The following is a 14,501-nucleotide window of genomic DNA, read 5'->3' on the forward strand; positions in this document are numbered from 1 at the left end:
ATTGATAATACTGTATATGTATGTAATAGCCTATGTCACAAGAAGCTAAGATGATATCCCAACATTGAAACACTGGCACCTTGAACTTCAGGTGATCATCCGAGTCGCCGTGAACATGGAGTCAAGAAAATTTGTCAATACAACGCGAAGCCCAGGTGCCGGGGCCTGAGAGCATTTGAATCATCAGCTCCATGATTTAATAACTAGTCAAATACTAGTATTATTACCTGAATTGATGTCGTTTTTAACCAAATCATTATATACTACTAGTAAGATATCTTCCAAGTTTGCGGGCATCCATACCAATCCACAAACTTGAACATGAAAACTTGAATTGATAATCTCGTGAGTATCCAGATGTCCCAGATACTTGAATCCCCAGAAGCTACTCCAGTACTAGAAATAAACTGAAAATTGAAGAATAGGGACACGGCTCCCTGCCAGTGGAGACCTCGACCTTCGCCATACAATCAAGCGACACGTACTTCTTTTTGCAGATCCTGATTCTCGTCTGCGTGCATTTGTACTTCCGTCACATATCCCTTGAACTTCCTGAGATTGACTCTCTTCTCGAACCTATTAAAGCGACATTTGTTAGTTCAATCAAAGTGATAGAGGGACGCCGAGGGAACTAACAATTCATCGATTTCTGCAGGTGTACGTCGGGTCACTTCTGGCAGGATAAACCAAGCAATAACCACTGCGACTGAACCAGTTCCGGCGAAGCTACAATTTTCATCAAGTATTAGTGAATATCATCCACGGTCTTAATCAAATGAACTTACAAGAAACCTGTCTTCACACCCCAGTTTGAAACACCACCATTATCTATCATCAGTGGAGTGCAGAAGCTGAACATCACTGAGATAGCATTGGACAGGGCAAGGGCCCAACCGGCAGTTTGAGCTCGTAAACGCTGCTGGGGAATTTCGGCGGCATAGGCATATCCGATTGCCGAAGCGCCAGTTGTTGAGAATGAGGCCAAGGCAGTGAAGAAGATCTATTTTTTCAAATTTAGCGGCATCAGGCTAAGATCTTGAAAACGTCACTTACTAGCAAAGCACCGATAGAGGGTTTAGCGTAGTCAAAGCATCCGATGATTCCAACGCTTAAAACTGACAGCACTGTCACAGCGTAGGGGTATACGGTTAATGGTCGACGACCAAATTGATCGGTAAGTGTTGCAGTAAGAAGCATTGAAATGAGCTGTACACATGACAGAATGAGCGTATCCTGGAAAGGGTCCTTGCTGCCCGCTGTTTGGACTAATAGAATAGTTAGTATTGATACAGAATGAAGTTGACCAGCTGATGACGTACAGAAGTATGTCGCATAGCTGTTGAAAAGTGCCAATCCGACGAATTGTTGTGTAATTTTAGGCCAAGATGCAATAATGAAGCGAATGAAGTTGCGACCCTTGAACACGGCAAATTGTCCAAGCTCCGCGTTTCGCGCCGCAGCTTGGCGTTCCTCTTCGACGGTGCTTTTCATGATATCCTGTCTTCTGATTAGCAAAGTCCATGCTATCACTAGTCTTAGTCCTTACAATTTGTTCATCGACGTCGAATCCAGGAATATTGCCGTTGTATTTGCGAATCATATCTGCCGCACGATCAAATTTGCCTTTGCTCACTAGCCACCATGGTGACTCCGGAAGTAGAATGAAGATAATGATGATGGAACCGATCATCGCCCACTGTGAACAATTTCATTGGAGATTAGATGATGATTTTTAATGTGATGAATTGTGTAATCTTCAACTGCTCTTACCTGGGTGTAAATCGGAGTCCGGAAGTCCATAGGGTCGGATGAGTTCAAGCTGTTGAGTGCTACAGAAGCAAACAACTGGCCAATGACAAACCAGCTAGTTTCATCAGCATAAATCAATCATTCTTCATGAAAAGTAAAAGGTCACTCACAAACTGTATGCGTTGATGTAGAATCCACGCAATTGGGTGGGAGCAATTTCAGACAAGTAGAGCGGAACAGTCGATTGAAGCATACCCACTCCCAGCCCAGAGAATAACTTGGCAATCAACCAGTGATACCAGTGAGTAGCGAATGACTCTATGAACACGCTCTGGATTTTCAATCAGACTCCGTGCAATGGTAATCTGGTAGGTCTTTCTAGATGGACCACTCACAATAACAAGATCAACCCAAATTACATACAAGGCGATCTTTCTGCCGTAAGCTTCTGTCACATATTGCAAAAGCTATAAAATAAATCAGTATTTCTGACACTTATTCCAATGTTTGAGTCTCAAACATACTCACAATTTGTCCAATAGTTTGACCTGTTGACTGGATACCACCCCAAGCCGAGACATATTTCCCGTCGATCGCGCTTTTTCCAGGGTTTGCGAATTGGGCAATGAACCCTTTGTTGGAAACAACACCGCCGTTGAGATTGATTTCTAGAAATTTGTTAGACAATTGATCGTTAAGGAAGATACATGAGAGGTCGCCTTACGATATCCATCCAAAGATGCACTGAATGCTGCAGCCATGGCAACCCCTGACATGACTTTGAATCGCAAGACACTCTGCCATACTGAGAGCCCATCCTCCTTGGACCTCATTACATGGGGCCGAGAGGGTTCCGCCACCTGCAGATTATCCAAGGCAACATCCTCAACAGTTTCATTGTTCGCCTTTGCCTCCTCCATGTTCGGTCTCGAGATAAGGTATGTGGGATATGGTGATCGTGTTCGCCAGTCGATGATGGAATGAAATTTTCAGAGGCATCCACTCTTTAAGAAAAGTGAGCTTGAGCGTTAGTCACTTTCAGATGTTAGCTCAGCCCCCTCCGGGGTATTGAATGCGGGGTTCGTTGCCAATCAACGAGTAGCTTGCGGCGCGTTGAGGCGCCTCCGAAGCTACCTCCATACCAGTGTAGGAAATCACATATGCCACGCGGGTCGGCATTCTCCTTCAACTCCAGCGGTTATTGGAAATGAGATTCAATCCCCGACAACATCCAGATTTGGAGGACAAACCGAGTATGTTGGATTATATTTCAAGTTGTGAAAGAGAAGGACCCATATGATTGGCTCACAATTCGGTAGTACCTTGCCCGAAGGATTAATGAAAAAGTGAGTGACAGACGCGGAGGAAATCAAATCCATCGGTTGGAGCTTAGCTCGAGTTTCTTAGCTTCAAAGCTTCAAAGCTCGGTAAAATATTCAAACGCTGAACTTGGGTTGGCGACAGGTGAGTGGTATCGGACCAGTCATAGAGCTATTAGAGCGCCACACCGAGGCCCACGCTCATCAACGCATCGCTGCTAGTAACTATGTGTAATTAATTGCCATGCATGTGTAAGATACATCTCCGGGTAAATAATGCGGATAAAAAGTTGGTCTTGGGATGATTCTGAAATGTGGGGTTCCCCGGATTGTGTTGCCCCAGACTTTCATATCCGTTATTGGTATCTGCCCAGGTGGAGTATCGCATGTATTGAAAACGGAATTCTTTCTGTTGAGGCTATCCTACTGCGACAGGGATGTTATGTCAAAGAGATTACCAGCTCTTCAAGAAAAATCTGTACCTATTTCCACCGCGTACTTGAATCATTTACATACGACTCTTGAAACCTCCCAGGGCTGCTATCCCCAATGCCCGGGCTTGTCCATCTACAATTCCAGGAATCTCCTCCAGTAGGGTGGGCCGTTTAGGTGTCCATCCAAGCAGTTTCCTGGCTCGAATTGAAGTTCCTCTACTGTTTGATCCCCACATCAGCGAGCCATAACCCAAAGTCTCTCCCACAGGTTCATTCTCTTCAAGATTCGTGACCTCAGCAGTCGGAATATAACCTTTCTCGCAAGCGACTTGTGCAATGGCTCTTGAGACATCTCCCCAGGCATATGAACCCATCTCCGACAAATAGTAGCCTTCATTTCCCCAAGTGGCATTTCCACCTCCAGCAGCCGCAGCCTCACCCAACAAAAGGAACAAATCGCTGAGGTCGTGGACATGAACCTGGCTCCAGACGTTTTTCCTTCACCATGAATGATGCCCTTTTTCCGTTTCAGGACTTCTCTAGCAAGGAAGTAAGCCTGAATGCTGGTCTGTTTAATCACGCCACGACCAGGCCCATATACAGTTGGAGGAGACAGAATAGCCGTCTTAATGCGCTGTGGATCCATTTGACCGGCTGCAAGGATGATCTTTTCGACATCTCTGTGACACGCATCGTCGGGCAAATTGAGCAGTTCGTGCAACCCGTCCCAGTCGTTGTATTCCTTTGTTCTTTCGATCCCACAGGTTTTCTCTCGCATATCTTCAAAGATAAAACTTGCTGTTCCCGAAGCATGAATCACCCAGCATGGGCGGTCGGTGGTATGATGTGTCGCTCCTTTTGCTATAGCACTTGCGACTCCAGTGTGATCACAATCCGCAATTTCTAGGGAATTAGTACGCTGGCAGTGAAAATTATAACATGAAGGCTGGAGCATACGGAAAACAATATCGGCATCCTTCACTTCCTCCTCAATAAGGCTGACTGAGTCAAAGTCACCAGCGACGATGCGAATTGTTGGATACTCGCTGATAAGCTTGGCAGCCTTCTCGCTGTTTCTAACCAATGCTGAAATCTTCCATTCTGGGTGGGCTGCTGTAATGACGTGGAGAAAGTCTCCTCCAACATATCCTGTTGCACCGGTGCTGTCATGGTCTTGTTAGATATCGAAACCTTTCAGGTTGAGTGTCACTCCCGCGGAGGATACCTACATGAAGATATGTGGAATCATTGCAATATGGCTCAAGGAGATAGGAATTGTGGCCGGAGTGAATCGATTTGATTGAGTTCTTATAAGAAGAGCAAGTGGTATGATCTCCTGATTACACACCTAACTCCACCCACTTACACATAGATATCAAATGTAACCTTCATTTCCTAAATGGGTTAGGGCCCTTAAGGGACTTCTATACACCGCCTCTTGAGCCTCTATCATAGACTTTCCCATTACCTGACTTCGAGAAGACCCACTGTTGCGCTGTTTTCACCATATTGAGCCCAGAGGAGAGGTTTTTTTCCCGCTGAGTCAGGCCTATTTTGGCGATGTAGACGACCCTGCAACTGAGTGCCACTGTAACCTGTGGGACTGGGATCAGCTGCGTTTCATCAAAATAAAAGGTCCAAGCAAGTTCTTTCCGCCAGAGGATGACGCTGAGACCTCAATATTTGCGCAATCTTTGGATTATCTTTCACCAGATGTTCGCGAAATCACAATCGACAGCGACGGGCTTCTTACTGGGGTCTCGACAGATCCGGATGTTGACGAAACGGCTTTTGCTGCATACATGCCCTTTTCACTCTGCGAGCACCTTGTAAATTGTCCCAAAATTTACTTCTCACAGCTCCATGAAATTGGTCGGCTTGGTCCAGGAGTTGACTTGTTGTCATATAATGACCAGAGGGTAGCTTTCAAATTCAACCCACTTCGCTTACCCCGACAGCTAGAATGTTCTTGGAGAGAGATGAATATTATCAGCAAACTCCCACCGCATCCTAATCTCGTACCATTTGATAATATCGTCCTTGAAGACAAAGAGTCTCGAATCATTGGATTCACCACAAAATGGATACCGGGCGGACGCCTTAGCGATCCAAAGAAACCTTTCCGATTGGAATGGCTACAGCAGCTCACTCAAGTTGTGGATTTCTTGAATTTTGAACTTGGAATTATGCACCAAGACATTGCACCTCGGAATCTACTCATCGATCCTGAGAGTGAAAATATTCTTCTGTTCGATTTTGATTGCGCCGCTGGTGGACAGGATGGCCTATTGGAAGGTCGAGACGACGTGACTGGTATTGTGTAAACACTACATGAGATCATTACAAACAATCCACAATTTGCAGAAATTCCCCACTGGAACCGCAAAATTGATATGATTCAAAACATTGAATGGACCTGCGACCGCGAACCAGACTGTGATGTCTCTGAGTTCCGCCAATTCTTGAATGACTGGATAGCCAACAGAACAAACGGGAGCATGGAACGTTATCTTAATGCGCCCAAGCGGATTACATGGCCCGCATTCCAAGACCCTCCAGATTATGATGTGCCCTTCCAGTTCAGCAAGACGTCAACTGGAGAAGCCAAATTCCGACCGGGCGAACGTTATAGACGCAGTGCGCTCAAGAATGGGCAATACTGTTTTCGATGGCAGCGTCCACCACAGAGAAGACAACCGGTAGTCCCGTTGTGAGGATTTGAAGGCCAAGCCATCTTTCCAATGTTGTGATGACCTTGATTCTATAATACATGCTCCTCTTCGGTATCAGAATCAAATAGATCCCGGTCAGATGGTTCTTCATCAGGGGAATATAATGGCCCATTGTCACCCCAGTCTCATTTCCAATCACCAGACAAAATCATTCGAGAACCGTTGATACAATCAGTTGTTACCGTCTCAAATCCCGGGTGCGTATGACTCATTATCCTTAGCATCTTGATGCTAGGAATTTTTGTAGCAATATTTGTAGCAGCCGCAACCATAGCATCATTGAGATCATAGGCATGAATTTGCTCAGTGCAATGATGACTGAATCCTGCTTCGAGGAGATTGTTTTCTTTTAGGCTAAGATTGATGATTATCTTCTCAATTTTTGAGTGATGGTCGAACTCAAGAACTTGGAGGCAGATGCAACGCATCCTTAGTTTGATGGATCGTAGCGAAGGGATTCTGGATGCTATTCGAGGGCAAATGTGCTCTCCAGTCTTGACCCCAGAGCCCATAGTATCAATAGTAAGATCGGAAAGTATATAAAATGGAAGAATATCAACAAGATTCATTAAAGGCCACGGCCCGAGATAGTTTTTATATGATACCAGAGGCTTATCGGGGTTGAAATAGCCATTTGCGATGAAATCAAATTGTTGAAGTCGTGCAGCTTTCGGTAGAAGGCGAGGGAGTACGTTGTTAAGGCTATTGATAAGCTCTTCGTCAACTTGTCGCTCTGGTAGGGGCTTAATATGGATTTGAAGTCGCCGCAGAGACTTTTGCAATTTAATTATAGTGTTTTCAGGGATTCGCTTGAGTTGATGCGCTGAGAGCACAAGTTCCTCCAGCAAAATGGGTTCTGCGAGTTCGTACCACCACTTAGATACTGGTAGGCAGCAGGCTTCGTGTTTTCGGAGTGAATCGCTTCCTACAAGACGGAGAATATTATCGAGAATCTCGACTGGGAGGTTTTGAAGAGGCATTTTTGAGGATATCTAAATAGCACTACCCTATGACTCAGGGATGATTCGATGTGTGCATTTATGTTGTCCCTCAAATGTTGAGGCGAGACGCGTAAAGTTAGAGTCAGGAGTAGCCAAAACAAACCTTGGAAGTTGGAACAATGAAGGGGCATGTTTGGTATGGAGCATTCTGCCGGGTGGGAGCCAGGCGGTGGAGAATATGGTTTCTGTCTTACTTCTAAGGCACCCATGAAGACATCCATGACAACATGTAAAGTAGTATTGACTGTTATGCCGAATATGGACACTAGTACCTTCGAAAATCTTAGTACATAAAGTATCAACTTGATATCAACAGACCATATTGATGATCTTACTGTAATCGGAAAAATCCCGGTGGTTGAAGTTAACATAGGGACCTCGGGGCATACTACTCCGAGATGTATACCCATAGCTCCACGCACGGGTTTTAGCTGCAACTTGAGCTTGGACTTGAAGAACCTTGGAATGAATCGAGTACGAGAAATTTTCTATAGCATGCACATGCGCACACAAAGTGTACATGCATGTGTGGGTTCAAATGTTTGACCTTGAACATTAGTAGCAAACAATGAACCTCTATATTCCCTTCCAAGATCAGTGGACACTTCTGAGTCAAGCTACGTCATATCATCATTTTGTTCTCAACTGTTTTTCAAAAAGCAGAGAAGGGACGAAAAGATATATTGAAAATTTTCCAAGTCAGAAATAAAGAATTAGGAATCTTATATAGAAACTGATCATCAACATGTATATTTTGTATGGTGTTCACATATAAAAGGTACACTGGCGGTGTTGCACCAGCCACAGACTGCGGGGAAAGACAAACTGAAATATGTGACCTCCTACTCCACCAACACAATCTTGAACCACAAATCAAGCATTCGAGTACTTTTTGCGAACAGTAAAAGCAATCATTACCTCCTGTAGATATTGGATTCAGCTGAGTCCGTGATATCCATCACAGCTATGTCAGAATCCCGTGTACTAGGGGTAGGAATCATCGGTGCGGGGGTAAGTTGACCCAGAGATACTACTTTACGCTATTCGAGTAGCAGCAGCTAATGGACCTAAAATAGGAAGTCTTTCAAGTGTGCCATGGACCTTGCTTGCTGCTCTTGTCGCACCTCTTCAAGATTGAATCCATCTGTGATCTATCCGCGACAACTGTGGATCATTGCGCAACAAAATTCTTCATCCCTCACAAGACAACCACACCTCAAGATGTGATCGACAACCCGGAGGTCGACGTTGTCTTCATACTCACATCAGATGAAAGCCACGCCCCACTAATTCACGCAAGTTTGAAATCAGGCAAGAATGTCTTCATCGAAAAACCAGTCTCTCTCTCGTTGCCATCTGTACAGTCTGTCATCGACGTGGAAAAGAATGCTCCGGGAGGCGCCCGTGTTTTCGTTGGTTACATGCGTCGATATGCGCCCAGCTTTCTTGAGGCCTTCAAGAGGGAGATTTCGTCGATTCCTAAAATCATGTATGCCCGTGTCCGTGACTTCAGTGGGCCGAATGCCAAATTCGTTGGTCAGAGCGGTACATTCCCAGTCAAACATAATGATTTGCCTGTGACTGCTGCCGAAGAACGTGACGTTCGCCTTGAAGCTCTTTTCAAAGAAGCATTCCCAGGTCAGGAAATCACGGATGAGAAGCGGAAATTCTGTCGGTTCCTTGGGAGCCTTGGTTCACACGATATCTCTCTCATGCGTGAGGTTCTCGGATTTCCTAAGCGTGTCAATGGTGTTTCTGTGAATGATCCTTTTTACAGCGCTATCATGACCTTCCGGAATAAGGATGGCTCAACATATTCTACCACTTATGAGAGTGGTATTGACGAGGTATCCGTCTTCGATGCTCATATTGCGGTGTATGGAGCGAAGAAGCGCGTCACTCTGAAGGTATGAAAAGCAACAATCTTTCGACTTGATTTGTCAGTACTAAGTATGTCACAGTTTGATAGCCCCTATGTGAAGGGTCTTCCTGTGTATGTTGAGATTGATGAGGTGAACGAACATGGCGAGGTTCAACACCGGAAGATATTGTCCTCATATGAGGATGCATACACGGCCGAGTTACAGCAGCTGTATGAGGTCTTTGCGAATGGCAAGACGATTAAATCGACACTTTTGGATGCAAAGGAAGATCTCAAAATATTTGACATGTTTTACCAGGCATGGAACTCCAGCTAGGCATCTTCAAGTCACAAGGTCAAAGGCTGACACGAGTCTGGCGATGGAATGAAGGGCTTAAACCCTTCATGGAGAGGAATTTGCGTTGGGTAATTCTCTTAAGTGCTCTTGCTACCCGACCAGTAGATAGACCACGCGCTCCATCAGGCTTCATTCACATAGAATAGAATGTTTGAAATTACAGAGACCTCATCTTTGATGATCACTTTCAATTCTGGAATTTTACCTGAATGGGGTAAATTCCGGCGGTTCCAATTCGTACACATAACGTCCGTTCAGACTTCCAAACTCGGTAAGCCCACTTTTCAGTCTCCGGTTTGTAGTGAAAGTTCAATTTTTATTCTTGATTTCCAAAGATATGAGCTTCATGCAAAAATAATTCGCGACTTGAATTACACTTCTCGCGTGTGGTGGAGCATCACTTTAATTCAAGGCTCTGTCTGTCCTTTCAGCTAGCTACTAAAGATAAACGAGAAGTGCCTCCGAGGCACCAACCGAGAACTGAGCCGATCCAGAAGAGACCGTGACTGTCTCCACAGTAGCCTCTCCCATCAGAGTGCAGTTTCCATTCCCAAATGTCTGACCTGCAACTGTGGGGCTGTCACCTTCGTCAACTCTCGAAGTAGCGTAGGTTGCAGTGAGACGCTTGGCTGTGACCGTGGAGCCTGATAGACCGCTCAAAGTAAACTCCTGGTATGTTCGTGTCCCACTCGCATAATATTCAGAGTTATAGAGAAGAGCTTTGATCGGGGCATTATCCTTGTAAATAGCATAGGCTGCGAAGGATGTGGTTTGATCGTCAAGCTCTGCAATTTGATCGGCACCGGCGAGAGCCATTGTCGCAAAGTAGGCACCGAAATAGGGTGAGCCCATGTCGTAGCGACCCCACCAACAGTATTGACCTGAGAGGTTAGTGACTGTTTTCAGAAGAAAAGGGGTGTATATCTTACAATCTCCGATGGTTCCTTGGTGAAAGTAAAGGGCCTGGTTTCAAGTTAGAATGAGTCGTACAATATAGGAGAGCACTTCCAGAGTGATTAGTTACATACTTTGGTTCCCATGAGAAGACTCTGCATTACGTAGTCCAGAATCCACAAAGCAGCACCAAAGGTTGGACTTATGCCACCCCCGCCGCCGGTCGCTGTCAAAAGTCAGCAAGGAATGAAAGTCAAGAAATACGGATCGCATAAGTACCAGAGTTAGTTTCACCAAACACATGCTCTTTACCCAGAGCTACTGCCGCTGAGACTTCAGCAGCGAAGGGTTCGATCTCAGATGTGATATCACTATGGCCCATGAGAGTTTCAAGATCAGCAGTACTAGCAGACTGGGGATAGTTGTGAGAGCAATAGTCTTTGACATAAACGTTGGCATCACCTTCGACGGCAGTCAATCCTTGTATGCTCTCCGGCGATGTTCCAAAGTAAACACCGGCAGATATTATGTCAGTTGATGACAGATTTCCGCATACTTCTTCTTGCCATTGAACCTGAGATGCATAATCATCCGCAGCGGTCCAGTCCTCTCCATCCGCGATCGGATCAGTGTCGACGTAAACTGCGAGGAAAAATCATTAAGCATTTTCAACGTATCTCATCTGTAAGGGGGTTCTTTACTCACAGTCGGGCTCATTGCCAAGCTCGATAGCGTATAGGTTTTCCATCACATTTTGGGCCTCTTCCGCGGCAGAAATAGTATTTCCAATGTTATCGAGGCGACGATTCAGGCCTAAGGTGACTGATCCGCTGTAGTCCGCAGCCATTGATATGAAAGCTGGCCCAAATGTAAGGGACTCGGGTGCATCCGTCGCACTAGCCACAGAATAACTGACGGCTTCTGTCATTGAAGCATTGTATGTGGCACGATCCCTTTTTATTATTAGCATGGAACATCACCATATCTTGTTTTTCTTTCGGAATACTCACTGTGTGGTGCCTCCTATGCGCATGGGTGGCCACACACCCGTCAAGTCTTTGAAATTCTCTAAACATGTCTCGGTTGAGGCGACACCGGTAAAATACGCAGGATATGCGAAGAATTCGAATCTGCATAGTCAGAAAATGTCATTCCATGTTTGATTGTTTGTATTTTACTCACGAAATTCCGACCGGCGCCTCGGCGAGTGTTTTACTCGCGTTGGAAGGTGGAGTGGCAGGGATTTCGAATGAAAGCCCGGATGCCGACGATAGATAGATGGAAAGAGAGATCAAACCGAGAAGCATGATGAGTTAGATATCAAGATTCACAGTTCGGAGGCCTTCAGTTTCTGATTGAGCAATGGATTCTTTTCCTAAAAATCGAGGACTCGGAGTCCCATGTTCTCCTTATAACATTTTCCACGCTTTTCCATGTGGTATCTGGATCAAACACCAATTGCTGCTTGGCACATGAATTGAAGGTACTAGCAGTATAGTATGCATGATGTGTTTGATCATAATTAATCATTTAACCGACAGCTCCGTGTCCAGATACCCCGAGCTTGCTAGGGAACTTGACGATCTACATGGACGATCTAAGCGGGGTATTGTTCCAGGGTTGAAGAGTGATTTTTCCGGGGATTTCTGCATGAAGGAAACTTTCCCCTTAGCTGCATTTCGCAAGATTAATTACTTTTGCGGGGCAAGTATATTGCTCGGCTTTTGATCCGGAGGTTCCAGTACAAATTGGGACAAGAAGGGTGTTATTAGTCGTAAGCTGGAAAAATGCCCCAGTGAAAATGGTACGCCGCCAATTGATTTATTGAATATTGGCATTTAAGATTTCAACCGGGCTTTGGATTTGCCTATTTCTAACTTATTTTATTGCCTGAAATATGCATGACGTTGATGGCGGTGCTTTAAGTGGTTGTAATCCCGGTATTCTAAAGATAGGCCGAAATGGGCGAGAATATGATGTTCAAAACCACAGAGGGTCATTGGAGAACGGAATGAGGTGAGGAGTCAGATCTGGTGGCTCACTAAACTGTTGATCATATGGCCACATTGGACGATGAATACGACGATGTCCTAGGCGAGGCAAATCTTGATCAACACCACCGGGAGTCAAGGCGAGCATCCAATCTGCAGCCATGTTGAATAGTTCCGGCTCTAGATATCCGATCTTCACCATCACGATGTCGGCATTGCGAGGATGAAGGTTCAGTTCAGTGAAGTCAGACTCATGATGATATGGCTTGCGCAACTTTGTGATAATCACAAAAACACTTCCAACTTGAAGTACACTTTCCACAACAGCATCGCGATCGCCATGTTTGATTGAATGAACTCTTCCTGTCATGGTGACTGGGCCTTCGTGAAGATTATCGACTTCGGCACCCACAGTCACAGTAACAATATCATCTATTCCAGCTTCCAGGATGGTTTCAATAGCAGTCGATCCTGGGATGCTGGCATAAATTACTTTGGGGGCAGATTCGTCTTTGAACTCAGAGCAGTTGAGTACGCGATTAAGGCTCCAAGTCACATCACCTGCTCCTCCAGCGGTTGGGTTGTCACCGGAGTCTGAAATGAAGAAGGGTCTGCTAGTGGACCTCAAAGCCGCATCGATACACTCTGTCAGCGACCCGGTTGGTGCGACAAATTCAAACTCTTCACGCTTTTCCCAGAAATAATCTGACAGTTTCTGGGCGCCCTTGATGACGGACTCAGTCTCCCATCCCGTCACAACTACCACAGCATGGTTCCGTGGCTCATCAGCCCATGCGTAACCAACCCAAATGGCAGCATCAAGTACCCCTCCTGTTGAAACAACGTCTGGAACCAGGCCATACAGGCTCTTTGCAGGCTCCATGCGAGTCGATGTTTGTTCTCCTGGCAAAAGGATTGGAATCGAAACCCATGCTTTCAGAGGCCTGACAGGGCTCGCATTTGGAGAGGTCAAAACGTCAACCAAATTCTGACAAGCTCTTTCTTTCGTTTCCATTGCATCTTCATGGGGTGCCATCCGATAGCAAGTGATAAGATCAGTCTGGTGTGCTAATCGTTGAGAAACATTCCCATGAAGATCCATCGACGCGGAGACAATAACATCTGGTCCGATGACTTGGCGAACACGCCGCAGAAGTTCCGCCTCAACATCATCCATGTCCTCTACGCACATCGCCCCGTGAATATCAAACCAAAGTCCATCCAGCTTAGTTGAGCTGGTGATATCCGTTAAACGAGCGATGATCTCATTTGCCAGCTCTTCAAATGATTCTCGAGCCACGATTCCACCAGGCAATGCATGGCCTATGAGAGCTCCGTGCCATATGGCAGCTTCCCCCAGTGTTGTCTCCGGGTGAATAAAGGCATACTTTTCAATGACCTCGTTGCCGCGCCGTGGATGGAATGCGGGCGCTAAGGTACGGGCTGGAGAGAAAGTGGAGGTTTCGCAGGCAAGCCCCGCAATAGCGATATTCGGCCGTCCTGGCATGATTCGATTTATCAATTATAGTTGAGATGGATTTGAACAATTCACTGCGAGATCATCGTCAATTTGAGGAATTCAAAATATACCACGTGAACAACAATATGCAGGTTGCACTGCCATACGATATTCCGTGGGGGGAAATTGAGCTCATGCAACGTCGCGTCGAGCCGCTCGTGGAGGCACTGACCCCGCTTTAAATTTACTAAGGGGTCAAAACAAAGTCAGTCACTGAGAGAATGATAGTGAAAGTGAAGACTGAAGATATGAATCGTATTAAGAAACAAGTCTTCCTGAAGTCGATTTCCAAAATTCATGCAGAGGAACTTACCTCTAGATCCACAGATTCTTCAATCTTGGTATTCATACCGATGTATCAAGCCCTGCAGTAAAGTTGAAGGTGCAACCGAAGTACCGAAAGCTTGGGAAGGCTTGATAGGAGATGAACCTTGCTCTCGTATCTACCGATTCGGCTAACTTGTAGCCTCGAATGAAACGCTCCTATCCCATGATAAGAGAATTACGGAGTAACATCATGGTCATGGTTGAATTCCCCCGCAGTTCTTGGAGACCTGACTGAGTCAAGTTCTATATATGAGGTTTGAGCTGCTCTATCTCTAGCCACATTCCAACTTAAAAGTTTCCTCCAGGGCTTTCGGCT

General features: G+C 45.6%; 7 protein-coding genes across 7 annotated transcripts; 2 read left to right on the top strand and 5 right to left on the bottom strand.

The window, feature by feature from the left end:
• Positions 1 to 470: 470 nt before the first annotated feature.
• On the bottom strand, positions 471 to 2,669 carry N7483_013045 (uncharacterized protein; the record flags this gene model as incomplete). Its single annotated transcript, XM_057096472.1, has 11 exons — positions 471 to 576; positions 637 to 726; positions 786 to 1,000; positions 1,054 to 1,265; positions 1,320 to 1,497; positions 1,547 to 1,696; positions 1,771 to 1,864; positions 1,920 to 2,080; positions 2,145 to 2,216; positions 2,278 to 2,417; positions 2,474 to 2,669. 11 exons carry the CDS (start codon positions 2,667 to 2,669, stop codon positions 471 to 473), a joined length of 1,614 nt encoding a protein of 537 aa, XP_056942443.1.
• Positions 2,670 to 3,243: 574 nt separating this feature from the next.
• N7483_013046 (uncharacterized protein) lies at positions 3,244 to 4,751 on the bottom strand (the record flags this gene model as incomplete). Its single annotated transcript, XM_057096473.1, has 5 exons — positions 3,244 to 3,293; positions 3,585 to 3,981; positions 4,104 to 4,405; positions 4,460 to 4,665; positions 4,732 to 4,751. The coding sequence occupies 5 exons, from the start codon at positions 4,749 to 4,751 to the stop codon at positions 3,244 to 3,246; spliced, it is 975 nt and encodes a 324-aa protein (XP_056942444.1).
• Positions 4,752 to 4,901: 150 nt separating this feature from the next.
• N7483_013047 (uncharacterized protein) lies at positions 4,902 to 6,216 on the top strand (the record flags this gene model as incomplete). Its single annotated transcript, XM_057096474.1, has 3 exons — positions 4,902 to 4,905; positions 4,985 to 5,815; positions 5,867 to 6,216. The coding sequence occupies 3 exons, from the start codon at positions 4,902 to 4,904 to the stop codon at positions 6,214 to 6,216; spliced, it is 1,185 nt and encodes a 394-aa protein (XP_056942445.1).
• A 143-nt stretch (positions 6,217 to 6,359) lies between these two features.
• Positions 6,360 to 7,214, bottom strand: N7483_013048 (uncharacterized protein; the record flags this gene model as incomplete). The annotated part of the gene is made up of 1 exon (XM_057096475.1): positions 6,360 to 7,214. The coding sequence occupies one exon, from the start codon at positions 7,212 to 7,214 to the stop codon at positions 6,360 to 6,362; it is 855 nt and encodes a 284-aa protein (XP_056942446.1).
• A 987-nt stretch (positions 7,215 to 8,201) lies between these two features.
• Positions 8,202 to 9,433, top strand: N7483_013049 (Gfo/Idh/MocA family protein; the record flags this gene model as incomplete). Its single annotated transcript, XM_057096476.1, has 3 exons — positions 8,202 to 8,246; positions 8,312 to 9,142; positions 9,197 to 9,433. 3 exons carry the CDS (start codon positions 8,202 to 8,204, stop codon positions 9,431 to 9,433), a joined length of 1,113 nt encoding a protein of 370 aa, XP_056942447.1.
• Positions 9,434 to 9,892: 459 nt separating this feature from the next.
• On the bottom strand, positions 9,893 to 11,655 carry N7483_013050 (glycosyl hydrolase family 79 C-terminal domain-containing protein; the record flags this gene model as incomplete). The annotated part of the gene is made up of 7 exons (XM_057096477.1): positions 9,893 to 10,335; positions 10,384 to 10,417; positions 10,483 to 10,574; positions 10,628 to 10,990; positions 11,054 to 11,301; positions 11,359 to 11,478; positions 11,531 to 11,655. The coding sequence occupies 7 exons, from the start codon at positions 11,653 to 11,655 to the stop codon at positions 9,893 to 9,895; spliced, it is 1,425 nt and encodes a 474-aa protein (XP_056942448.1).
• A 673-nt stretch (positions 11,656 to 12,328) lies between these two features.
• Positions 12,329 to 13,846, bottom strand: N7483_013051 (M81 family metallopeptidase; the record flags this gene model as incomplete). Its single annotated transcript, XM_057096478.1, has 1 exon — positions 12,329 to 13,846. The coding sequence occupies one exon, from the start codon at positions 13,844 to 13,846 to the stop codon at positions 12,329 to 12,331; it is 1,518 nt and encodes a 505-aa protein (XP_056942449.1).
• Positions 13,847 to 14,501: the final 655 nt, after the last annotated feature.

This window comes from Penicillium malachiteum (genome assembly GCF_028827825.1).
Source record: "Penicillium malachiteum strain IBT 17515 chromosome Unknown utg000005l:1.0-9002435.0:326005.0-9005861.0, whole genome shotgun sequence".
NCBI lineage: Eukaryota > Fungi > Ascomycota > Eurotiomycetes > Eurotiales > Aspergillaceae > Penicillium > Penicillium malachiteum.